This window comes from Mus caroli, chromosome 4 (assembly GCF_900094665.2).
Source record: "Mus caroli chromosome 4, CAROLI_EIJ_v1.1, whole genome shotgun sequence".
NCBI lineage: Eukaryota > Metazoa > Chordata > Mammalia > Rodentia > Muridae > Mus > Mus caroli.
Genome location: NC_034573.1, coordinates 91,868,829 through 91,894,610, shown reverse-complemented (window position 1 = coordinate 91,894,610; position 25,782 = coordinate 91,868,829). Strand labels below are relative to the sequence as shown.

General features: G+C 42.3%; 1 protein-coding gene across 2 annotated transcripts in view; it reads right to left on the bottom strand.

Annotated features, from left to right (window-relative positions):
• The window catches only part of Alg6 (ALG6 alpha-1,3-glucosyltransferase), a 40,267-nt gene extending 15,250 nt beyond the window's left edge, over positions 1-25,017 (bottom strand). The window contains exons 1-10 of one of the 2 annotated variants that reach the window (XM_021160869.2): positions 24,938-25,017; positions 21,996-22,197; positions 14,156-14,240; positions 9,362-9,451; positions 8,282-8,370; positions 6,298-6,380; positions 5,493-5,557; positions 4,256-4,441; positions 3,572-3,707; positions 1,761-1,846 (exon numbers count right to left, since the gene is read on the bottom strand). In XM_021160869.2, coding sequence (XP_021016528.1) covers positions 1,761-1,846; positions 3,572-3,707; positions 4,256-4,441; positions 5,493-5,557; positions 6,298-6,380; positions 8,282-8,370; positions 9,362-9,451; positions 14,156-14,240; positions 21,996-22,077 — 902 coding nt within the window. In that variant the 5' untranslated portion in view covers positions 22,078-22,197; positions 24,938-25,017. Of the gene's footprint in view, positions 1-1,760; positions 1,847-3,571; positions 3,708-4,255; positions 4,442-5,492; positions 5,558-6,297; positions 6,381-8,281; positions 8,371-9,361; positions 9,452-14,155; positions 14,241-21,995; positions 22,198-24,937 lie in introns of those variants that run through there. The other variant, XM_029476089.1, reaches the window with a different exon arrangement.
• Positions 25,018-25,782: the final 765 nt, after the last annotated feature.

Below are 25,782 nucleotides of genomic sequence, written 5' to 3'. Positions count from 1 at the left end.
GAGGGAGGGAGGGAGGGAGGGAGGAAGGAAGGAAGGAAGGAAGGAAGGAAGGAAGGAAGGAAGGAAGGAAGGAAGGAAGGAAGGAAAACCCCATCAGGCCTAAGGAAACAACACTGTATTTTCAACACAAATATTCAAGAACTTGACTCCCAGAAGAGTCCTGGCCCTCACTCCGCAAAAGTTGACAAATCTTTTTCAACTCCAGAAAGAACCAATCATAAGAGAGTGTGTTGTGGTTTAGTCTAATATTTGTATTATGTTAGTTGGATCCCCAAAATTGTAGAAGAATCCACACATAAGATACTGAGGGTCCCTGCCCCCAGTTGGTTTTGATTGGTAAATAAAGTTTCTGGTGGCCAATGGCTAGGCAGGGAGACAGAAGTGGAACTTTTAGCATTCCCAGACAAGGGACTGAGGGAGGGAAAAGAAAGCCACCATGCCAGGAAAGTAGATGCCAGGCCTGACATGCTGGACAGAGAACACAGCCCTGACATAGGTGTTGGTGAACTCAGCCCAAGAGGCCTGGGTCCATGATAGCCAATATGGAATACAGGTTTTAGTAAGTAATAACTCAGGAATATCAGAGGAGAGAATGTGTTAGCTGTGTGAAGGTTTAGAAGTGACCTGGCCATTGACCTGTTTAAGACATAATAAAATATAAGGCCATATGTATGTGTCTTTCATTTTAGAACCCAAAACATTGGGCTGGGTAGTGAGGAATGTGCCAGCACCCACGCTGATTTAAATAGAGATTAATTGGCTACTGCTACAGTTGGCATCCAGCATGGGGCTCAAACCTATGACTCTGAGATTAGTAGTCTCTGACTACTACAGGAGTGAGCTATCCAGCTTCTCTTAGATGTGGCTGATGAATAAGGAGAAAAGCTAAACACGGCCATCTCAGAACTGTGACAAACAGTCCATAAAGCCTGAAGACAGATATATGTCTCAACACAAAACCTCGCCTCCTCACTCTGGGTGGTTCTGTAACGTGTGAGTGGTGAGGCTTAAGTCCCCAACCTCCCTTTCTGCACACTTCCTGAGAGGGTGGGCTACAGGGTCTATTCTGAGAGTCAGAGCCCACAAGAAAGGCAATACTATCTGCTAATGATGTCAAGCAATGATGAGTCTGTCCTGGGGGCTTAGCAATCACCTGGAAGCCCTCCTGATAGTCACTGTGGGTCGGTTCCATTTCCTTCCCAAGATATTCCTGACGTACCCTATGGACTTGTTGCTTCCTTAGCCAGACCCCCACAACTCCTCACAACTGCATTAGCCAAGTCCCGTGATAAACTCACACATACACAATTCTCTCTAACTTGCTGCTGTATTTTTCTGGCTGATGTTAGCTGCACACCTATAAAAATAATGAATCTTCAAAATAATACTAAATCATATTTAATGTCTGTTCTATTTAAAGAAAAAAATAGGACAAATGTCCACATAAAATAATTCAAACTGGGGAGGGGAAGAGGGAGAGCAAAGGAGAGGAGCAAGCTGGGCATGGTGGGTCACATCTTTAATCCCAGCTGGGGAGGCAGAGGCAGGTGGATGGATTTCTGAGGCCAGCCTAGGCTTCAAAGAAAGTTTCCAGACAGCCAGAGCTATACAAAAAACTTTGTTTGGGGGAAGGAGGTGCAGGACACAGAATTTCATTGTACTAAGTGGAAAGTCACTAGTAAGCAGCTCAGAGAAGTAGCACACTGCTGTGGGTTTGAAGAGTGACTTGTACAGTACGATATAGAAACTTCGTTCGTTACCTGACTGCTATCTGGATGTGACGAGGCACAGTGTCCTTAATCTTCAGAAAAACATTAAGGCTGCACCAAATATTGGCTACTTTATCCTTTAGAAAAAGATTTGTTAGTTTTACATTTTGATATAATTGAAAGAAATATTAAACCCCATGAAGTACAGCCTATAATCTCCAGGTAATAAACTTTCAAGACATGAAACTTTCATTCACATTTATAAGAATGTACATTAAACTCTTCAAGCACTAAAAATACACACTCCCAGCCTCAAACATTTTTCTTTTTTGAAATACAGATAATGTAAAGCACGAGTAAACTATAATCTACATCCTAATAAACACTTAATACTTTTCAAAAAGCAGAATATAAGCAAAAAGCTCCCCAAATTTATAAAATAAATATTAATTACATTTGCCCCATTTTATTACAAATTTAACTTCCTGTCACATTATCTAATAGATACTAGTAATGCCAACACTAATGGCTAATAAATCAAGAAGTTTTAAAACATTAGAAATTGTGCTAGGCTCACTCAAGATAAAATTTGCTATTTCAGCTCCCTAGATAATAGAATCTATCCTCTCACAGGGGTGCAGGCAGGATGACATCAAGAGAGAGATGGCCTCCAACAAGTGTTCTGCCCACTTCCTCTTCCAGGTCAAAGACCAGATCTAGACTGGTGGGGCTGGTGATACACTATGAATGTGCCTGACACTATCCCACACTTAGTGTCATAGACACTTGGGGGGGGCTGGTGATACACTATGATGCCTGACCTGACACTATCCCACACGTAGCGTCATAGACACTTTCTGAAATTGGAGGTACAGCATATAAAAGGTAGCTATTGTATTTTTTTTAAATCAAGTTTTTCTTTGCTGTTAAGATTATTAAGATTTGAAATAACAATTCTGACACATAGCAGGCCTATGAATGCCCGGCCTCAGTTTTCTATCTGTACGACAGGAACAACGACCATTTTAGGGATCATGAAAATTATGTGGTAGGGTCTAGCACTTAATGAGTGATGTTAGCCACAATGGGGATTATCAACAGTACTATACATTGACACTGTCACACACCCCTCTACCTTCACACCAATAAACATAATATTAGTCTCTTTCAAAATGCTTATCCCACCCTCTTGTAAATCCACTGAAAATATTTTATAGAAATTATGTACTCAAAACTTAGAAATGCTTTCTAATTCTTTTCAAAAGAAATGTTATTCAAAAGCAAATTATCTATAAATATGTTGTCTCTAAGTTTATTAAAAGACCTTTTGCTCCAGAAATAAATGGTTTGTTTAGCTTAATTACTAATTCTAAATGATCAAATTACTTCATGCAATAAAAGTTTAACAAGAGTGATTAAACTAGAATTAAATGAAAGGTTCTCATTAAAAATTACCACAGATGAAGGTTATATATTTCATAAGAAATGATGAGATCTTTCTAAGGCAAACAGGATTATCAGCTTAACAAATAATTGTGGCAAACTAAGAGATCATGAACCAACACAGTGGTGGGCTTGTTAACTAACTCGGTGGCTGCGGCATTTAATGTTCTTTTGTTATGGACCAATCTGACTAGAAAGAATGTACAATTGAATTATGGACCTAGTTATGGCAAAAACATTACCTATTCATATAAGGCACTAAAAAGTGCCAGCTGAGCTAGGGGCACTACATTGGCAGTTATTAAATAACTGACTGGAGGAGGAAACAGAAGTTCCTGTTTCGGGTATCACCTACACAGGCTCCTCAAGGTTACAGAGGAGGTCAGCAGCAGAAAAAGGACGGATCCATTCCATCGTACCTCAAACAACCCACGGTCAACAGGGAAGAGCCTTCTTACAACCTGCAGGGCATGCTCCCTTTCTGTCACGAACGGCAGCCAACACAGAAGGAAAGAAGCCAGGACAGTACAGGCTATCCTAATGAGCAATGCAAACCTAGAACAAAGAGGCGAGGTGAGCGGTAAGACAGAGAGAAGGGGTGTGATTGTCATCTAATAGAATAACTACAAATCTAACAGTATCATCTACCAGCACTACCAATAAAGATTTAAAATGGGACACCACCCACAACATAGCTGAAATTTTCAATTGATAAAAGACTCGTTTCTCCAGCTAAGGACGCATGAGTATCCTAATTAGCATTTAGCTTGGATGCCTTTGCTAAAGGCCTGAAGGGATGCAGCCATAAAGAAAGCTGTCAAGTAGGAGTATTTCTAATAAGCAGATAGCATGACAAGCTCCAAAGTGACAGCACTCTACAGCAGGGCTCTGGCAAACCCTCCCACACTGCCTCCAGTGGAAGCTGACCAATCCGTCCTGTAGTTATGAAGATCTACAAGACTGTGGCGCAACAGCTTTCTTCCCATTCACCCATGGCCTGCACATTTAGAGAAACCACCAAAGACAAAGGCCACCTTCCTCCAGAGAAGCATGCAAATAAATTCTCTGAAAATCTTGAATTCTGTGCTTTAAACGTTACTCACCCCTTTCCTTTGAGGCCTTTTTGAAAACACTTGCCAAGTAAAAAGCAAAAAAATGGTAGGGAGTGGTAAAGTTCCATCTGCTTATAATTTAGAGCTAAGCAAAAGGCCAATGACCCTAGCAGGTCCCAGCCCCGAGATACTCCAAGAACACCCCACAATGCAAAGCCAAGACTCACACAATTGTATATGTTCCCGTGTCAAGGAAATTAGCTCAGTAACTAAGAGACAGAGTTTACATTGTACAGAGCATATTTCTTGCGTGATTTAAAAATAGCATATATCTACAATAAAAGCTTACTTCTAAACATGACCTGAAAGCACTAAAGTGATAAAGAATGTCTACAAAGAATATATACAAAGCAATCTCAAGTATACTAAATCGCTGCTACACAGCCACTGAGAATTATAAATATAGATACCATAGACTTGTTCTGTTAAACTACTTCACAAAAGTATTATTAAAAGGTGCCAAATCTAGAGAATAAAACTATTCTGGTAGCAAGTTTAATTATGACAACAAAATTACTGCTGTCTCTGTATGCTGCTTTTATTCTATATGTCAATCAGATAAAGAATCAAAAGAAAAAGGGGCGGAAAAGAAGGAAAAAAAAATTTTTTTTTGAGACAGGGTTTCTCTGTGTAGCCCTGGCTGTCCTGGAACTCACTTTGTAGACCAGGCTGGCCTCGAACTCAGAAATCCACCTGCCTCTGCCTCCCAAATGCTGGGATTAAAGGCATGCGCCACCACGCCCAGCTGAAAGAAGGAAAATTTTAAGATAACCAGCACTACACAGAGAGACCCTGTCTCAAAACAAACAAGCAAAAAAGCCATATGTGAATAAAATTTAAAATAAGGAAAAGAATAATCATTTAAGCCAGGCATGGTGGCACACACCTTTAATCCCAGCACTCGGGAGGCAGAGGCAGACGGATTTCTGAGTTTGAGGCCAGCCTGGTCTACAAAGTGAGTTCTAGGACAGCCAGGGCTATACAGAGAAACCCTGTCTTGAAAAACAACAACAAAAAGAATAATCATTTAAAAAGTATCCCCACAAAAATAACACAACTCAAAAGCTTTAAGACTTAATTCACACCTGACTTATTTCAACCCTTTCTATCAAGTGAAAAGAGTTTGTATAAGCACAGTAGCATACACAGCAACAGCAGACGGCAGTGCTACGCAGTGAGCCTAGATCATAACATGTAACTGGTTTATGTCTAATTTAATAAAGGATACTGAAAATGTCCATAGTCGATAAGAATAAGACCTGGATACAGCAATATGCATAACGCACTAGCAATCTGGAAAGAGAAGTATGGTGGATAAGAAGAGATCATTACTACAGTAGAGTGATGTGTACTGTGCATCTAACATGGCAAAAACGCACTTCCTTAATCAGAATATTCTACTTCAAAAGTCCCGATTAAGACACTAAAGTTTTCATGAAGGCAATAGAAAATACTTGAAATTACTGAAAGGAACTTTTTATCTATTGACTCTCACTATGTAGCGCTGGCTGTCTTAGAACTCACTATGTAGGCCAGGCTGTCCTCAGACTCACAGAAAAGCACCTGCTCTGAGTCCCACAGTGCTGGAATTAAAGATGCCCTCAACACCACATCCAGAAAGACAGTTTTGATCTAATGATTGGCTATTTAATCAGTCAATGTAAAATTCTCAAGGTAGGAGACTTGATCATGACTGTGGGCAGACACACAAACTTTCCAAAATGCCTTTTAGTTGAGTCCTTGTCACGAGCCAGCTCAAAATTCTGATTATGAGCTTAGTAACAAGTCCAGCAGGGTGGGTCACCAGTGCAGCAGTTCTAAAGTTCAATGCGTCTTGTTATTACTAGAAAGCACTTAAAGTAATTATTGTAAGTTAAACTGTTGGTTTTTAAATGCAAATTACTCAATAGAAGATAAAATATTCATTATCTTATGTACTCCCAAAGAGCAGGGCTTCCTCAAAGTCGATCCTGAATAGGCTAGTAATAACACACTGACTCAGAGATGAAATGTCAAGCAGGGTTAGCAGTTACCTTTCTCTTAGGTGAGATTTCTTTTAAGGAGTAACAGTACAAAAGCACCGCGGGTACGTAAATGAGCAAATCAGCAGCAAGAACTGAAACACAAGCAGATGAGATGAGGTCATCAGGTTCCAGCAAGCCACCTGCCACGGTCCTCCTACAGCCTCCACCATTCTCCTACAGCCTCCATCACCATCCTCCTACAGCCTCCACCACTGTCCTCCTACAGCCTCCACCACCGTCCTCATACAGCCTCTACCACCGTCCTCATACAGCCTCCACTGTCCTCCTATGCCTCCACTCCCTAGACGGTGTCAGAGCTGTGCTCCTGCCACTTTGAGTTGGGCATCAAATGAACACTCAAAGCACAGGAAGACACAGCATATTCTCCATCTGTATACTCCAAATGTTCTGCTCAAAAGAACAACTCGAAGGAGAACCTCTAGTGCTACTATTTATAAAAATATATAAACTTTTATTAGTTAATGCATAGAAAAAAGTTGGAGAAAGTCTCATGAACATTATTTTACCCATCAGCAGGATGAAGCCTTGGGCTTTATAATGAGTTCCAGACCGGCCATGAGACAAAAAAAAAAAGAAACACCCAGTCTAAAAAAAAAAAAAAAAAAAAAAAAGGAGCTTAAGAGGCCTGGGTAAGGTGGAAATACACATAAGATTGGTGTGTGTGTGTGTGTGTGTGTGTGTGTGTGTGTGTTCCAGCATGGGATGGGATGGTGGGGGGACAACAAAACAGGGACAAAACAGAAGGAAAAAAACAACAGTAGGTCCTTTTAGAACAAAGGACAACAGTGCTATCCAAAAAGTCTACTATCCTGGTTTAAGAAAGAAATTTTTTAATGCCTAGCACTCTCTTTAAAGCTGCCCCCAAAAGCTGTAATTCTTGGAAATGCAGATACTAGTTTGGATGCTGTGAACCACAGGATTAATATGCAGTCAAAAAAGGTTAAAGCACTGAAAAGAGGAGAGATGTGAAAAGGACAGACAGACAGACACAGGTCACCTCCTGGGCCTGAGAGTCTATCTATGACAGGGGACCACACTGTGTACCTAGGCTAATTAACAACAAAAGGTAGAGCTAGAATAGAGTCTTAGTTATGGAATGCTTTTACAGAAATCAAAGCGTGTTACTGTCAGTCTCCTAGAGAAGCACTCAACGATGCTCAATTAACCTTGCTGACGGGGATATAGCTCAGGGGCTTCACTAACAGCTTAAGTCCCTTTGTTTAATCCCCAACATCCCTCAGATGGGGGGGGGGTGTTTAGTGGACTGTTTAATGTACAGCCCACACAATGTATGAAGGTTGCCTTCAGAAGGCTGAAGGAGCCTGGGATTAGTGCACTGAGGCAGCAGTATAGACAACTACAGCCTCAGTTTCTGACCTATGACAAGGTTCCTGCCTCCTGCAACTGTGCCTTGGTAGTTTCCTCGGCTTTAAATAAGAGTAAGACTGTTCGTTTCAATTGATTTCTCACAGGATCAAGTGATAGAATAAAAATGAAATACCCAGATTCACTTTTACTCTTGGTGTAAAGGTTACATATACTTTTAGTCTACAGTATTTACATGTATACATATGCATAACTATAAATTTCAAATCCATTAGAGCAATAGCTGGGCATGGTGGCACATGCCTTTAATCTCAGCACTCAGGAGGCAGAGGCAGGCGGACCTCTGTGGGTTCAAGACAATCCTGGCCTACATAGTAAGTTCTAGAACAGCCAGAGTTACATAGTGAGTCACTGTCTCAAAAAGAAACAAGAGTAAGAATTTTTTCTTTTTTTCTTTTTTTTTTTTTTTTTTTTTTTTTAACAGTTCCACGTGAGGCTTATTGAGAAAGAAAACGGCAAGGTGGCAGCGGAAGGAGGAGGGGGGTGGAAAGAGAGCTAAGACTTTTTTCAATTGAGTACTTTTATCAGTTTATCCAAATTGTTATAAAGAATTGAAATTCCGAGCCAGTACCGACTGCTGATTTACCTGTGGCACGCATGAAGAGCTTGTGTGCCTGACTCTCATAGCCTCGCGATGTGTGGAGAGCAACCCAGTCTGGGTTGATACACTTCGCCCTGCAGATCAAACACACACACATGCACTTTATTCCGCTCAGGGTTAGTAACTAGGGCGTCTGAGAACACAGGACTTTAGGAATTCTCTGTTGCTGATGACAGGGTCAAAACTGAAGCTTTACTCCTTGTATTAACCAGGTAAAATCCCTGAGGATACAGAACAGTAGCCTCTGCCCTGCTCATCTTCCAGTAAAACCATGCAGTTGCAGATGTCTGACCCTCACCATCCGCGTATAAAAACCAATCTGACGTCACATTTCATCACATCACGTTTTAAAAACATTCTCTTTAGGTAACATGACAATGCCTTTAATAAACATAATGATCATGAATTTTATTAAAGCTCAGCCATTATTATCGGTAAATGGAGCTTTTCAGTCACAGCTAGTGCTCTGAATCCTACGAAGCATAAGTAACCATCATCAAGTTCAGGTGCCTTACTTCCAACCATGAACATTCTGTTATAAAGCATCAAACAGCTAAAAGTTGGAATAATAAATCGTGACAAAGTAAAGAATTTCCTCAAATTTTTGCTGACACACTTCAAGTCTAAGAGAAACTGCTACAGAGGTGAATGGGGTCCCCACCAAAACAGAAGTCCTTGTCCATGAACTACTTCATGTAAAAAAGAAAACAGCGGTGGCGGGTGGGGGTTGGGGGACACTAATCGTGTAAGTTTCTAACTAAGCAGAGCAGTTATGGCTATTTGGACCTACAGATTTCATTTATTTGGCTACTCAGAAAAATGAAAGCAGTCTTATATTAGACACTGCTCGGCAGCCAATGAGTAGCTGGTAACATCTCTTCTCCAAAACCAATGTAAGCCGTGCATTCTTTCTAGCATGTACACAAGCTATAGAAACGTTCAAATTCTGAAAGTGGTCCTTAAGCTTGTAAAACAATTGAAGTTACAAGCAATAACTCTTTTAATAAGTCAGGTCACACAGCATCTAAGAGCATAGATATTCAGGTATATTAAAAAAGAACTCACACATATGCACATAAGAGGCTATGATAGGCCGTAAGAGGTGGGTAATCCAATCCCCAGTACAGTAAATTGTTATCACTACTGTTAAAATACCTGGAAAATAGAAGGCACCATTATCAATATTCAAGACATAATTTAACATCTCATGCCACTTAATTAAAATTAAGTTTAATTGTTTAATTAAGACATTAATAGCTACCCTATGACATCAAATACAAACAGGGCTGCCCCAGGTCCCTGGGACTTATTGTTGCTCTATTCTTAGTAGACTTTAGTAAATCAATTATACTAATACAACAAAATACATGCAAAAAGACAATTTGTATCTGATACTATCACAATTTAGAAAAACAGCACTTTTAATAATAATCTTAAAAAAACTGAAGGCCAGTTTCAAAAAACACATGAAGATATGGCTTATGGGAAGGGGAAGACTTCATGGATAAGCAGGCTTGATCAAGACTTTGTAAATAATTCAGCTAGCATATGTAACTCAGACCTACTACATAAAAGAGTCCGTGAACCAATGGGGAAAACCTGGTCTAGAGTCCAAAAAGGTGCCTGGTACCTCCAGTTAAAGATGTGAAGGAATTATAAAAAAGGCACTGTGCCTCTAAGAGGAAAATTAAGTTTATATGAATATATTTTTTTTCTTTTTTTTTTTTCAAGACAGGGTTTCTCTGTATAGCCCTGGCTGTCCTGGCACTCAGTTTGTAGACCAGGCTGGCCTCGAACTCAGAAATCCGCCTGCCTCTGCCTCCCGAGTGCTGGGATTAAAGGCGCGCGCCACCACGCCCGGCATGAATATATTTCTTAGTTGTGTCCTTTGTAGCTAAGCAACTTCTTCCATCCACTTTACTCTCAGTCACTGGAACAATTTATGTAGACCGTAGTGTTTTGAATGTTTGGCCCAGGAAATGGTACTATTTGGAGGAGTAGCCTTGGAGTAGGTATGTCACAGTGAGTGTGGCTTTAAGACCCTCTTGCGAACTGCCTGGAAGCTGGTCTTTCACTGTTTGCCTTTGGATGAAGATGTAGAACTCTCAGCTCCTGCTGTACCATGCCTGCCTGGGCACTGTCATGCTCCTGCCTTGATGATAATGGACTGAACTGCTGAACTTGTAAGTCAGCCCCAATTAAATGTTTTTATAAGAGTTGCCTTGGTCATGGTATCTGTTCATAGTAGTAAAACCCAAACTAAGACAGAAGTTGGTACCAGGAGTGGGGTATTGTGTGATAGGCCTGACCATGCTTTTGTTTGGAAGAATGTGGATTTTGGGACTTTGGATTTGGAAACCAGTGGAATGCTTTAAAAAGAGCTTAATGTGCTGTCCTAGTAGGACCATGGAAGACTTTGCAACTGAGAGTGATGTGAACTGTGTGGACCTGGCCCAAGAGGTTTCAGTGGAGAATCTCAATATGTGGCCTAGAAACTGTTTTTGTGGTATTTTGGTGAAGAATGTGGCTATTTTTTGCTCTTGTCTGAAGAGTCTGCCTGAGGCTAAGGTGAAGAGACTCAGATTAATTGCATTAACAAAGGAAGTCTCAGAAACGCCCATCATAGATTTTTGTTCTCTGGTTAAGTCTCATAAAGAACATTTTAAACAAGCGTAGCAAGCTGAGAAAGGAAAAATAGAAAATATATGGTTCGAGAATTAAAGAGGCACCAGGAAGTAAAATGGCGCTGAATCCTGTGTTCAAAGATATTAAATTGAATTAAGGGACCTTGAGGCAAGACCACACCCAGCTAAATTTAGGTCAAGGCATGGTAGTACAAGACTTTAATCCCAGGAGGCAAAGACAGGCAGATCTTTGAGTCTAGAACAGAGCAAATTCTAGGTGAAGAAAAACTTTAATTCAGGCTTGGTGGACCAAACCTTTAATCCTGGTGCTTAGGAGACAAGCATGCATATCTCTGAGTTCAAAGTCAGTCTACAGAGCAAGTTCCAGGGCAGCCAAGCTTAGGCAATGAAGGAGTTGGAAAACAGAAAGCTGGTGGTAATGCACAGAACAAGGGGCCATGTTCCAGCTACAGCAAGCAGCTTTGGCCACATGGCTCTGGCTTTAGAGTCCAGAATAGAAGGGACTACTGGGACAACTGATGCTGGTTAGCTGGAACTAAGAAATTAGTCAAGAGACCAGCTTCACTGAGGTGGAATCTGGGAAGTGTTTTCTGATAGCACAAAGAAGCTGTGTTCCAAAGATAGCCGTGGTTATAACTCATGCTGCAGCTGTACGTGGTAATTTGTAAGAGTCACCTAGGTGGTACTGGTTTTGAAGGCATGATCAAGAACACCTGACGCTTGGCACTGTGAGAGGCCATGGAAGGCCATTGGTAAAGGTTCAGCCTCAGTGGCAATTGAAGATCCAGGACTGAAGGGGTCATGTAAAGGAGTTGAGGCTTGGCACCACAAAGAGAGCCTATGAGAGGCTATTGGTAAAGCCTAGTTGCAGTAGAACACCCCAGTGTATTGGAGATGCCAATAGTATGGGGTGATCACCAAGACCAGCAGCAGCAGTGGAGTGGATCAACCTAAGCTAAACAACTGAGTTAAACATGTGAAGTTTAAGTTACCATCAGGCAAAACCTAAGTACTTAGCAGTAGTTCTAACTTACCATTAACCACTGAACTACTGGGATGAATTCAGCAATGGGAGATAATCTGAAGATCACATTTTGATCAGAACAACTTGATTTGGTGTCTAGCTTGTAAAGAAAAGGCTGCTTCTCATTTACTTTAACCTTGAGATTCACTGTAGATGATGAGTGGAAGAGGTGCTGAGATGACAGAAAGCTGTAAACATGCACTCACACATCAGGGAAGAAGGTAAGGTTAAGGACTATGTTCCCCAATCTTAGAGTAATTCCTAAGAAAGGGAGTCAGGCTCATAGGCACATGGCAGTAATCACAGCTACTCAGGATGGTAAGACAACAGAATTACCACTCCAGGCCAGCCTCAACTACAAGGCGGGACTGTCCAAAAGGAGAAAAGAAAAGAGAAGCATGAAAGAAGACAGCAGAGTGGTGGAGGCCCTGTCTCACAAGTGCAGCAGTTTCTAAGAATGGCTCCCAGAGGCTCATACATTCCAGTACTTAGTCATCAGAAGTGGAACTGATAAGATCAGAAGGACGGTGGCCTTGTTGGAGGAAGTGTGTCACTGAGGGTGGTCTCGTAGGTTTCAAAAGTGCATGCCAGGCCCAGTTCTCTCTCTGCCTGTATCAGGATGTAGCTCTCAGCTACTGCTCCATCTTCTCTCATATGTGGGTCCTAAATTTTAATTCTCATACTGGTAGAGAAACTAGAAAGAGAGCATGAAAAGAGAAAAGATCTTGAGGGGCAGGAGGAATGGGAAGGAGGCTGGAGATCTGGAGAGGACCAGTGTGGTGACCAGTGTGGTTCCCAGTACCCATGCTGAGAGGCTCACAACTGCCTGACTCCAGCTCCAGGGGTCCAACACCATCCTCTGGACTCAATCGTGCACGTGCCCACACACAGACACACAAAATATGTTTGATTCCTTTTCTTTTTTTTTTTTTAAAGATTTATTTATTTATTATATGTAAGTACACTGTGGTTGCTGGGATTTGAACTTGGGACCTTCGGAAAGGCAGTCGGCGCTCTTAACCACTGAGCCATCTCACCAACCCGTTTGATTCCTTTTCAAAGAAAGGGCTGTAAGGCATGTAAGGCATGAAAGCAGAAAGGGGCTCTTGGCTGGGGAGAAAGGGACCCAGCGGAGGGAAAGGGGGAGGTAAGGGCTGTGAGAACACGCATGTGTGAAGTGCCTTAATAAAGCCCTTACTGACCAGTGAAGTATGCAGCTGATCACTTCCATTCTGCAAGTGATAAAACTACAAGAGAAAGTTAGAAATCTGCAAAGGTCACAGCAGCAATGGACAGAGCTGGGGTCTGACCTCTGACCTGCACTCTTCACACTACATCACTGAGATTCCTCCAGGTAGATGTGTATATGGAACTAAGGTTAGTGACCACACCATGAGACCACTGATGGGTACACTACAGACAGAACCACAGAGATAAGACCATGTAAGAGGAGACAAACGAATACTCCTCCCTTCGAGAGATGGTTACTGGGGTCTGTAGTGTGCCAGTGTGCAGTGTAATCAGAGATGGCCAAAGGGACAGAAGTAAAATTTTCAGTTGAAAACAAATTCAAATCTCCTTTTTTATTCCTTTTCAGCCTCACACAAAGCCAGTTATCATTGCCAAGGCCTTTCTGTGTTACCTAGAGCTGATGATATCACAGTAAGCTGTAGTGAAAAAGGTACAGATTAGGAAACGGCAAAAATACTGTCTGCTCATGATACTGTTTTTAGCTTATACCCATCCAGAGGGGTTTTCAAGACAGACATTGTTCTTGTATCAGATTTGTAGTTTAGGGCGTGGCAGGATGTCTCATAGGTAAAAATGCTTGTACAAAGCCTGACATCCTGGATTTGATCCCTGGAACCTATGTAAATGTGAAAGGAGAAGACCAACTCCACAGAGCTGTCCTCTGACACCAAAGGCACATTGTGGCATGGGTGAACCCCCATATCATCACACATGATAAGAATAAATAGAATTTAAAGATGTTTAAAAATTAGAAGTTTTAGATTAATAGCAAAACCTAGCTAACTGGGTATGTATATGGATAATTTTCAGGACTGTGAAACTTCAAAGATGAGATCCAATATGCAAGAGATGAACAAAGTTCTGTTTTTCTTTTAAATAATATCATATAATCTATATTAACTATAATAAACAATAAAACCAAACCAAAATTATCCATACCACTGTTTGACTGGTAAATTAAGGGTAATTTCCTGCCAGTGCCTCTGAGCTTCATAATCACCAAACATAGGTGGTTTTCCAGCACCTAGAATGAAAAGCAAAAAGAGAATAATAATGAACTTTTAGCATACTGTGTGGGACATGAGCTAGAGAAGGAATGCAGGAGTTACCAAGGTCAACGATGAGGCCTGAATCCACTACTGCAAGTCACCAAGTGACCACATGCTAGAGCAAATACCAGATAGGTGAAGACCCAATACAGAGCCTAGCACAGCAGACACTCAGGAAGCAGGGCCACTGTAGCACCACTCAGTTTATTAGTAGTACAGGGTATACACGATTGGTTTTTGTTTTGTTTTGTTTTGTTTTGTTCAATTTTCTTACACAGCTTTAATCTCAGCACTGGGGAGGCAGAGGCTAAATAATCTTTATGTATTCAAAGCCAGCCTGGTCTACATAGTGAGTTCCAGAACAATCAGGAATACAGAGTTGTAATGTGTAGAAATCAGAGGACGACTCTCAAGTGGCAGGTATCTCTTGCCACCTTATGGGATCCAGAGACTCAAGTTGTCCAGCGTGCATGCAAGCACTTCTACCCAATGATTCATCTTGCCAACCACCAGGTTGACTTGGACTTTCTGAGAAAAACTGCCACCAACACAGTGGTTTGCATGTGAAACGTTCATGGTTGAGCACTTGGTCCACAGCTGGAGGAGCTGTTTTCGAAGGCTGCGGAACCTTTCAGAGGTAGAGACTTGAGGAACTGGGTCAATAGGGCAGGACCTTTGAGGCTTGCTAGCCACACCCTACTCCAAGGCCCTTCTCTTCCCCATGGGGATTCAACCTGAGCAGCCTGTTCCCATTGCTGCCGCAGTGCCTTCCCCACAGTGACTTGTCAACCCTCAAACTGGAGGGCAGATAAACTCATGTGGTTTCATGTCAGGTATTTCATCACAGCAATAAGAAAAGTAACAATGCAAATACTTCAAAAAGGTATGATAAATTAACTACAAACATCTGCCTTTACAAACTGAAAATAAAAAACTTAAGGTTGAACACAGAATTAAAAACAGGCTATGTACTTATTGATAAGGGTCAGACTACTATCAAGTGATTTATATAAAAACTCAAAGGCCAATGAGATATCTCAGCAGCTAAAGCAATCTGCCACCAAACCTGAAGTCAATCCCTAGACCGCACATGGTGGAAGAGAGAACCAATTACTAAGTTGTCCTGACTTCCATACACCAAGCACTGCACACACAATAAGTAAGTAAATAGATTTTTTTTTAAAAAGCTTGTAATTTGTTATCTTCAAAAGTTATAAATAAGGGATAATAAACCTTTATTAACTAACATGTATGTCTAGTGATAAATATAATGACCCCATGAACTAAGTGTTATTATTTCCCTAATTTGGGACTGGGAAAATAGCCGGGCATGGTGGCGCACGCCTTTAATCCCAACATTTGGGAGGCAGAGGCAGGTGGATTTCTGAGTTCGAGGCCAGCCTGTCCTACAAAGTGAGTTCCGGGACAGCCAGGGCTATACAGAGAAACCCTGTCTCGAAAAAACAAAAAAACAAACAAACAAACAAAAAAGACTGGGAAACAGTCTTTAAGTAGTAAAAGCATGCTCTGGATCTCAGCCAGCAGGCTGGCTCTAGAACACGTTCTCTATTTTTAATCTTTTTTTTAGGAGTACATTTTTAATGGTTTATTTTTATTTTATATGCAACAGTGTTATGCCTCAAATGTATGTCTGTGTGATGGTGTCAGATCCCCTGGAACTAGAGTTAGAGACGGTTGTAGCTGCCATGTGGGTGCTGGAAATTGAATCTGGGTCCTCTGACAGAGCAGCCAGTGCTCTTAACTGCTGAGCCATCTCTCCAGCCCCTAAACGCACATTCTTAACTCCTACCCTGTCATGCCTACACAGATGACAAATCTCCATCTAGCAAACAGTAAGCACCTATTTAACCAGTAGTTGACCACTGAAAAGTGAGGAAGCCCTGAAAAGTACAATAGTCATAGGTTTTTAAGTCAACAAATAAGGTAGAAATCAAAATAGCCATATACGCTTCTTAGTCAAAAGATATGTCACATTGAATAATGACAGACTCTGCTCAGTGAAATCTAACCCAGATTTAGTAAAGTTGTTTGCATTTGTTGGCTAGATTCTACCAGTAGTAGACTTTCTAAGGAGACAATCTGAAATTATGGGAAAAGCAGACTAAGAGTTCTACACACTATAAATACATGTTTATAAATATGTACATGAGTAACTGGCACAAGAAATGACCCACAGTTCAAACACACTTGTACATATGCAACTCCCCTGTCTCTCAGAATGTCTTACTCAACTTTGTCTCCTCAGGACGTGTTCACCTAGTGCCTCTCGGAGTACCTGGCAGACTCCCAGTGACAGCTGATACAGCAAAGTCACTGGTGTAGTTAGTGTGACACCGCAAGGCTTTTCATTCAAACAATGTGAGTCCTTCCTTTCTCACTTAATGAATGTGCAGCATCCACCTGTCATGGCAGACTAATTATGCCAAGGCTGTTTGAATATAAAGCCCATGTATTGGCTCTTGCCCCCAAACACCTTTACTGTATGGCACTTTAAAACTTCTGTTCATTATTTACTCTCTGTTCTACATATAACTTCTATCGGGTCATACATGCTACTTCAAGAACCACCTCAGAGGACCAGGGAGAGGGCTCTGCGGCTAAAGTGCTTGCCACTAAATCCTGCTGGTCTGAACTCGATCCCTGGAACCCATATAAAAAGCTGAATATGGTGGTGCACATCTGCAATCCCAGGATCTCTAAAGCAGGGGAGGAGGTAGAGAGAAGCATCCAGATGCCTTTGGGCCAGCTAGCCTGAAACAGTAAGAGCAACCCTGCCCTAATGAGGGAGTAGGGGAGAACACACTCCCTCAGGTTGTCCTCACATCTGCACTTACACTCACATACTACATAAGTTCTTTAATCACCTTAGGGGATGGCTATATCTAGCACGTGCAAGGTTCAATCCCTAATGCTAAAAAAAAAAACCAAAATTTGAGTTGAGTGTAATACAAGAATCACTTCAGAAGTTAAGGATGAATGGGGCAAGGATGCAGCATACACCTTTATTCCTCTATTTGGGAAGCAGAGGTAGAAAGACCTCTGTGAGGTTGAGATCAGCCTGCTCTACTTCAGGCCAGCCAGGAGTACATAGTGAGACACTGTCTCAAAACAAATTAGGCACAGTGGTGCATCTTGTAATCCCAGCACACAGGAGTGGAAATGCAGGAAGATCACAACTGCAAGGCCACTCTGAACAACACAGGCTAGACTAGTCCAGCCTAGGATACACAAGCCTTGTCCCAAAGTACACACAAAATCATTTCAAATCCTAAATCCCCCATAAGCCCCCCCCTTACAAACTAAAATATAAACGGTTAATTAGTGACTTCTCACAATATGTATATTTCCACATCATGTTTGTCATATGGCCATACTATTTCCTAATTGAAAGCCAAGTATGAATTTTAGTTACTGGAAACAGAAAATTTTGTTTTCCATAAATCAAAGTAAGCCATGTTAGGCATGTACTAATCTTAAAATGGACTCAATTAAATGCAACAGGAAGAGAAAAATAATTTCTCCTAGTAACTTCTTAAAGGAAAAGAATTCTCCAACAAGTTATTTACATTTTTTACATGTGTGACGTGTGTGAATCTAGTTCAGTGACTACAACCACTGAGTATATAGTTTCTTTGGGAAGACAAAAATAGGGTTTCTTTTTCTTTTTTCAATGCCATTAGGATAATAAATTCAGAAAACATTTTGGTAATTCCCTATACCTGAAGAAAGAAAAAAAGTCAAACTATCTAGATTTCCTAAAACTACTCTGGAAACGGGGCAGTCGATGTGAAGAATTTATGACTGCTCTCTAACAAACAGAAGAATGGATAACGACTCTCTTCAGGGTTGGGAAACAAGTTGTTACCCAGAGTCTGACCTACTTCAATAAATTCAGCTGACACCGGCTATGAAATTAGTACTTAAGTTTTTAAAACTGCTAAAGTGCCCTCAAAGCAACCCAGAAGGACAGCCCAACTGTGCCTGAGGGAGCTTCACTCGGAAGGGCAAAAGGATTCCCTCCACAGTGGTTAAGGAGAACGAGAACCATATAAAGACAGCGCACCGACGACCAATGTGCATCCACAGACCCCAGCTCTGTCACAGTCCCAGGAGCACTAAAAAGGTTCACTTTATTAAATGCTAACATATTCAAAACGGTAATTAACTATAAACACGCAGCCTGTTAGCAACACACACTTTACAGTGAGCTTTAAATGTTCCCAGAGAAGAGTGGACTGTATTTCCCTATGAACTTCTTCTCTTACCTCTGTAAGAATACACAGCCGTTCACAAACAGGAGTGGTTAAGCCAAATGAAACCAACCAATTAAACCTCATGCTGTCACGGTTCTTAATAAACGATATTTTGCAAAAGCTGATTTTTTAAAATGACTTTTTCCTTAGCTACCAATAAAATTTGTGGTTGGAGTCAGGGGAGATGACAAACAAGGTAGACTGCAAGAGGGACTCTGTGTAAATCTCTGTGAGAAATAACAAACTGGCTGGTGAGATGGCTCAGTGGGTAAGAGCACCCGACTGCTCTTCCGAAGTTCCAAAGTTCAAATCCCAGCAACCACATGGTGGCTCACAACCATCCGTAATGAGATCTGACTCCCTCTTCTGGAGTGTCTGAAGACAGCTACAGTGTNAAAAAAAAAAAAAAAAAGAGAAATAACAAACTACCTAAATAAAAAGCTGTCTATTCCCCATAGCTTCTTTAATGTAACAGATAATATTCAGTATCTTAGTTCTATGGAAAAGCAAGACTAAAAACAAAATGGGGATAAATTTTAGAAGAAATTAAAGTACAATAGAGTATTTAAGTAGTTTTCTAAATGGTGTATGCATTTCAAAGGAAATTTAATTCAGCAAAACTAAAGAAAACTAACCTGAATTCCTATACAAGGATTTGGGCATGCTACCCAGAGTACAGCCCGAGATACAATGCAGATGAAGGAATCTGAGAAACAGCAGGCACAGACAGATCTCTCTAGCCTTTCCCTAAAGCAAGTCACAAGACCATCAAGCAAGAAGTGCTCTGCTAAACTCTCAGTGTAACCAACAATGACCTTGGACCCCTGATCTTCCTGCTTCTACCTCCCCAGAGCTGAGACTTGGTATGCACCAACTTACCTAGCTTATGCGGTATCAGGGATTGAACTTGTCCACTCTTTACCAGACCGAGAGCAAAATACTCAGGCTTAAGGGTTTCCTTGACTTCACATCTCCTTAGGGAGCTGCTAAGTTCAGCTGCTATAGTTAGGAAACTAGGAGGCTTACGTGGCTCCTATACAACTCCTTTGTTCCATTTGTTTGCCTGGTGGTTGACGTGAACCACATAGCCAGCTCCATGAAACAATACTTGTAATAAACTTGGTAAGCATGCGGTGGCCACTGCACATAGATAATCCCATTTGCCTGTCCTCACCCAAATTCTTGGTTGATTCTAGAACTAACTCTTAAAACAAGTATGATCTTATATCCTTTCTGCACTCACAATCAGTCTGACCCATTTGTCTCAACACACACACACAGACACACACACACTCTGTATTCTTCAATTCTTCTTGCTTTGTTTCATGTTTTCTTCCACCAGAATGTTCTTCTCAACCATTTTCTGCCTAGTAAAATCTTTTGGAATATATTAAAATGTTACATACTAAGATTTTCTCATCTGAATTAGAAAATGTCTAGTGTTCCAAATCCAGTCACTTTAATTTAAAAGTGATATAGATATTTGCATATCTTCTCTAGGAAATATACTATTTATCATTCTTTATTATTATTAAAGCCTTAATAAATACCAAGACTTCTTTTTGGCTATACAACAAACAATAATATTTGGAAGGTGTTGTTGTTGTTGTTGTTTGTTTGGTTGGTTGGTTGGTTGGTTGGTTTTTAGGCAAGCTCTCATATAAACCAGGCTGGCTCTGAACTCACTCTACAGCCAAAGCTGGCCCTGAATTCCTGATCTTCCTGCCCCTACCTCCTGAGTGAGTGCTAGGATACAGGTGTTGTGAGCACATCTGGCCAAATCTGAAGTTAAATGATCTACTGTGATGATCGACAGGGGTGAGGCATGACCATGTGCTGACTCTGTTCCTATAGAGAGAGCACAGCTCATACTTATTATTTGCATTAATCCCTCAAGCAATCTGCTGAGGTATTTACTGACACTCCTGCCTTGTATAAAAGTTCAGAGAAGTTAAATAACTTCCCCAAGATTGGGCAACAGGTAAAATAACTAAAGTTTGAGCCCATGTTTTACTGCACAACATTCAAGCAATTTTATTTTATTAAAAAGAACATCTAATTATCATTTATTGAGTATCTGCTGAGTTTCAAGACAGTAGGTACAATGAAGCAATTTTAAACTTTCTCAAAAATACAAATTCATCTGAGGGGCAGGGTGGAAGAAAAGTTTCTGGCACAAATCAACATCCATGTTTGCATGTATGGAGGGGGCTGTCACAATAACTCAGGTCACAATGGTCAGGGCCTCCTCTTTCTCAGAAGCCTCAGAGCAGAGTCACATGAGCGCTGGCTGGAATCAAGTGACCACATCTGACCCCTGTTGTCATTTAATAGTTGTCTTGGTTTTTATTGTTCTTTTATATATATTTTTTGATATGTATAGATGTTTTGCCTGCATGTATATCTGTGTACCACATGTGCTTGGTGCCTACGGAGGCCAGGAGAGGATGCTGGATCCTCTGGAAATGGAGCCACAGCCAGTTAGTAGCACCAAGTGGGTGCCAGGAGCCAAATGTAGGCGGCTCACTTTCTTTCTTATCCCAAATTATGTTCAAGATGCATAGTCCTGGTGAATGATCAGTGTGAGCTAAATGTCCACACTCCTCAGGACTGCCCCATCTTGCGTTTGAACATTTGGCTATTCCCCATCTTCAGTGGTTAAGTACTGAAGTGTACGGTGCCAGTCACCGCTCAGCATGCACTTGCTCCTCGTTCTATACCGCCTCTCTACCTCTGACCTTCTTCCTACCATCTTTTTTATTACCAGAAAATTCTACAACCAGATTGCCTAGATAAATGTTAAACCAAACTCCAGCTATTTCCAAAAATGGCTGTGCTGAGTTACATCTTGGTTCTTTTTTCTCCCCAGGCTACTTCTCCACAGACACGCAATCAATTTTTCACTTTTTCCTCCCACTTTTATTCCTTTTGAAGACCTTTTTAATATATATATATATATATATATATATATATATATATATATATGTCTTTAAGGTCACTCTAATATTACATAGTGGTAGCTGTATTTTCTTCAGTTTCCCTCAAATCCTTAAATCAGACATCTTATCTCAAGTCCGCTCTGGTGTGCTTTCATCAGTCCCTTCTGTTACCCTTGTACCTCAAACATAACTACGTTATCACACCTAACAGTGACTGAGTCCCTTTCTCAGTCTAGTAACCTGCCTCTCCACCTCGAACATCAGCAAACACAGACCCTTGACTCCGAGACCATCTTCAAGGACTAGCTCAAGACATAATCACACCTCAGTTTGTCATCCTCCAAGCTAGAGGATGTTTTTGTCTCCTGTATCAGGCAGTATATTTACCTCTTACACTTTTTCGTTATAATTAGATGTATATATTTCCTTAATCATAACAATAAAGACTCAAATGCCTCAATTTCAGTCAAGTAGGATGACTCCCCAGTCTCTGAGACAGGATCAGTGTAGTTCCTACCTGAGTAGGAACTGAGAGAGACCGTCCACCGCACCGTAAGTCCTAGTAAGACCACGACTGCCATCCACGGCCAGCTCTCCATGCTTCCTCCAAAGTCAGTCAGTGTCTCCTTCTTCAAAGCGATGTCACCATTAGGAGCTTGAGAGGACTGTAAATGATGCTGTGCTTCAAAACAGTGAAAACTTGATTATGTCTTTGTAGCCTAGGGAGAAAAACAGGAAGAGCCAAGATTTAACTCAGCACAGCACCCCAACAAAGAACACATCAGAAATGTGGGGAGGCTTTGGCGGAGTGGATTGGGAGAGCTACAGAGGACTCCTTTCCCTCAGGATTGAGATATATACTGCAAGCAAAGGGCCGTTCTGTAAAACACAGTGCAATGTGTCTAACGATAAGACAGACGAAGGCTTGGGGATTGTTTTGTTTTGTTTAAAGGCAGGTTTATTGGGAAGCTGCTCTCAGGTGGGCAAGTTCACTGGCCCCAAGGAACAAGGCCAGGGAAGTCACCATGGGAAAAGGAGAGGGGGCTAGGGGAGGGAAAAAGAAGGGGCCCTCAGTTCTGACTATAATCTACAAAATAAAATAACATTTCCCTAAGGTTGACCATGGTTATGGTGCTTATCATGGCGACAGACAGCAAACTGAGAGCGATAACGACTGGATTAGATGAACTGTCCTCTGTTCTAGATCATCTGGTTTTCTAGGTACTTCTTCAGGAAAATTAAAACAAACAAACAAACACCCCAAGCCTTTTGATAAGCTGAATTATCAGCATCATGAATGTACCAAAGCTAGGAAGCCTCAGAGGTATCACGCCACCCCAGCTGGCCTAACACACAATGGTGGAAGACCAGCTACACGACAGATGAAACTCAAGCCCAAAACGTTTTGGGCAATGGATAACTAACACTCTTCAGTTCTGCATGGGCCTGTGAATGATGGCACATTTAACAGGCATGTTGATTGTTAGCAAGAAAACGTGATAGGAGTGCAGTCCAGTGGTAGATCCAGGGTTCAATACCCAACATCAATATAAGTAGATAAACACCGAGGAGGCAGTCTAAGGAAATGAGAGCTGCCCAAACACAAACGGCCTTCTCAGGAAGGACTTCCTCTTCAAGTCCAAACATGACCTGGCAGATGATAGTATTTGAGATGTAGAGACAGGATCTCACTGTGTTGCCTAGACTGTCACCAACCTTATTCTAGGTTCTCCTGCACTAGGATGACAGGTCTGTACTTATAGGAATCTTTAAGATCTTTTTAAATTGCGTGTCTGTGTGTGTGTGTGTGTGTGTGTGTGTGTGTGCGCATAAGTCCACAAGTGTACAGGTGCCCTCAGAGGCCAGAGGTGGCAGACTGCCTGGAGCTAGAATCAGAGGCAGGGGCTGGGAATCGAACTCAGGTCCTCTACAACAGAAGCAAGCACTCTTAACTGTTAACTTCCTCAGGACCCCCAGAAGAGTCATTTTTAAGAGTCAGAATAAATGACTAGTTTTTAAACTTTAGTCAGCGTCTCCCTGCTACATGTCAGCACTTTTACAGAGTCTCTCTGATGCACTAGGCCCTCTTACATCAATCATCAATCCAAATGCAATCAGGTATAGTGACGCATGCCTCCTATCCCAGCATTTTTGAGGCAGAGGCAAGCAAATCTCCAAGTTCAAGGCCAACCTGGTCTATAAATCCAGTTCCAGGACAATCAGAGCTACACAGAAAAACCCTGTCTGAAAAAAAATATTTTTTAAAAAAGAAAGAAAAGCACCAGTCTTGCCAATAAGCCAGCCTGGTGGGAGCATTTTTTTAAAGATTTATTTATTATTATAAATAAGTACACTATAGCTGTCTTCATGGTTGCTGGGATTTGAACTCAGGACGTTCGGAAGAGCAGTCTGTGCTCTTAACCACTGAGCCATCTCTCCAGCCCGGGAGCATTTTTTTTAGTTGAAGTTCTCTTCAACTAAAGCTTCCTACTCTAGCTTGTCGAATTGACAGTAAACTAGCCAGCACACCTGTTTGGTACTACAAATTAATAAAAAAAAAAAAAATTACCTAAGGGGGTAGGGTTAATGAGGAGGGGGGTTCTCTGGAGAGGTCTTGTGAGATGAAATGAATATTGTTATTTGAACTGAGAAACAAAAAAAGATACGTTCCCTGGGTGAGTGATGAGCAACAAGTTCCAGTAGAGTTATGTACAGTATGGTTCTGCAAGCATGTTATTCCAACAAACGGGCTTATGAAGAAATGCCATTCACTTGTTATTCAGAACAAAATTGCTATGCGAGCAAAGATCATCCCTAGTCCTTTCAATGTCCTTCCATCCTTAGAGCACGGTTGGCAGAAAGCAGGAACCCACTTGATTAGAAAAGGCAGTGGGGGTGGACAAATGTGGGCAGGAGGAGGAGAGAGTGAGGGATAGTACATTTTCGGAAGTCCTGTGTGGTTATTCAGTGAAACGCGAGGTCTCACTGTGTTTCTCTGGCTACCCTAAAACTCTCCAATGTAGAACGGGCTGGCCTGGAAACCCGAGATCCGCCTGCCTCTGCCTCCCAGTGCCACCATTCTGGCTATCTCCCCCTTAAACAGCAGGCGACTGCTGGGCCACCTGCAAGAGCAGCTCAGCAACTTTCTCAGGAGGCCACGCACAGGTAGCAGGCACATCCGGACAAGGGGCCAGACCGTCAAGTCCCAGACTTCTTTTTCCTGCTAAGGTACCCTCGGGACATCAGCCTCGGAAGGGACAGATCCACAGGACGGCTGGGACAGGGTCGCCGGGGCCAATCCGGCCAGGCCGCGTCACTTCTGCAGGACGGAAACACGCCGGGGGTCTCGGGGATGGGCGAGACCTCCCAACAAGCCCCCGAGACGCCCGCTCGAGCCGGCTGCCGGGACCTCCCGACGCCTGCCGCCTCCAGACATCCGCAACCCCAGGCTCTTCTTACCAGCCTCTGCTCTCCGGAATTGGCGCCCGCAGAGAACCAGCGAATGCGCCTGCGCACTCACAGCCCGAGGAGCACGCGCGCTCCCAGCGGCGCTCACGGGAGCGAGCCCGTAAGGCGAGGGGGCGGTGTGGTGGGCGGAGTCATCGTGGAGGGGCGGGACTGGGAGAGCTAGACTGCCAAGTTGCAGGAGGCGGGGTGCAAGCCCTGGAATTCGAGAAGCCTGGCGGCCGGGGTTAGGTCAGGGGCAGGTGGAAAGCCCCTTGCTCCTCTTTCCCGGGACCGCGGCCAAAGCTTGAGCGGCTGCTTAGCCCACGGATTCCTGTGAGGGGCGGCTCCTGCGCGCTTCGCACTAGCGAGCCCTTGGCCAGTCCTCATCCCGAGGCAGGTCTTCCTCCTGGGTCAGTGCCCTCCAGCAAACAGCCTACTTTCTTAGAGCTAAGCAAAGACTACTTGCCCAGTAAAGTTGAGAAGTTGCTTCTAGTGAGAAACCATTTCTAGAGGCTCTGGGTTGAGCCCATGAGCAGCAATAGCCACACATGGTCATTCTCACCTCTAGGGAGGCTGAGGCAAGAGGATGGAGAGTTAGAGGGTCAACCTGAGATACACAGCAAGACCCTGTCCCCGACCCGCAAAAAAAAAAAAAAAAAAAAAATCTGTCCCAGAGTAGGCACTACATGCCCCATCAGGCAACTTGAACCATCCGTTCCCACATTTGCCAAAAATAATATTCCTCTCCTTCCCTCACACCCTGCTTTTCATTTGTGCCATTTTGTAGACACCAACTCCGACATAAGTGAAAACAAATATTGAATATTGCTGGGGGAGGTGAACTGGGGGGGGGGGGG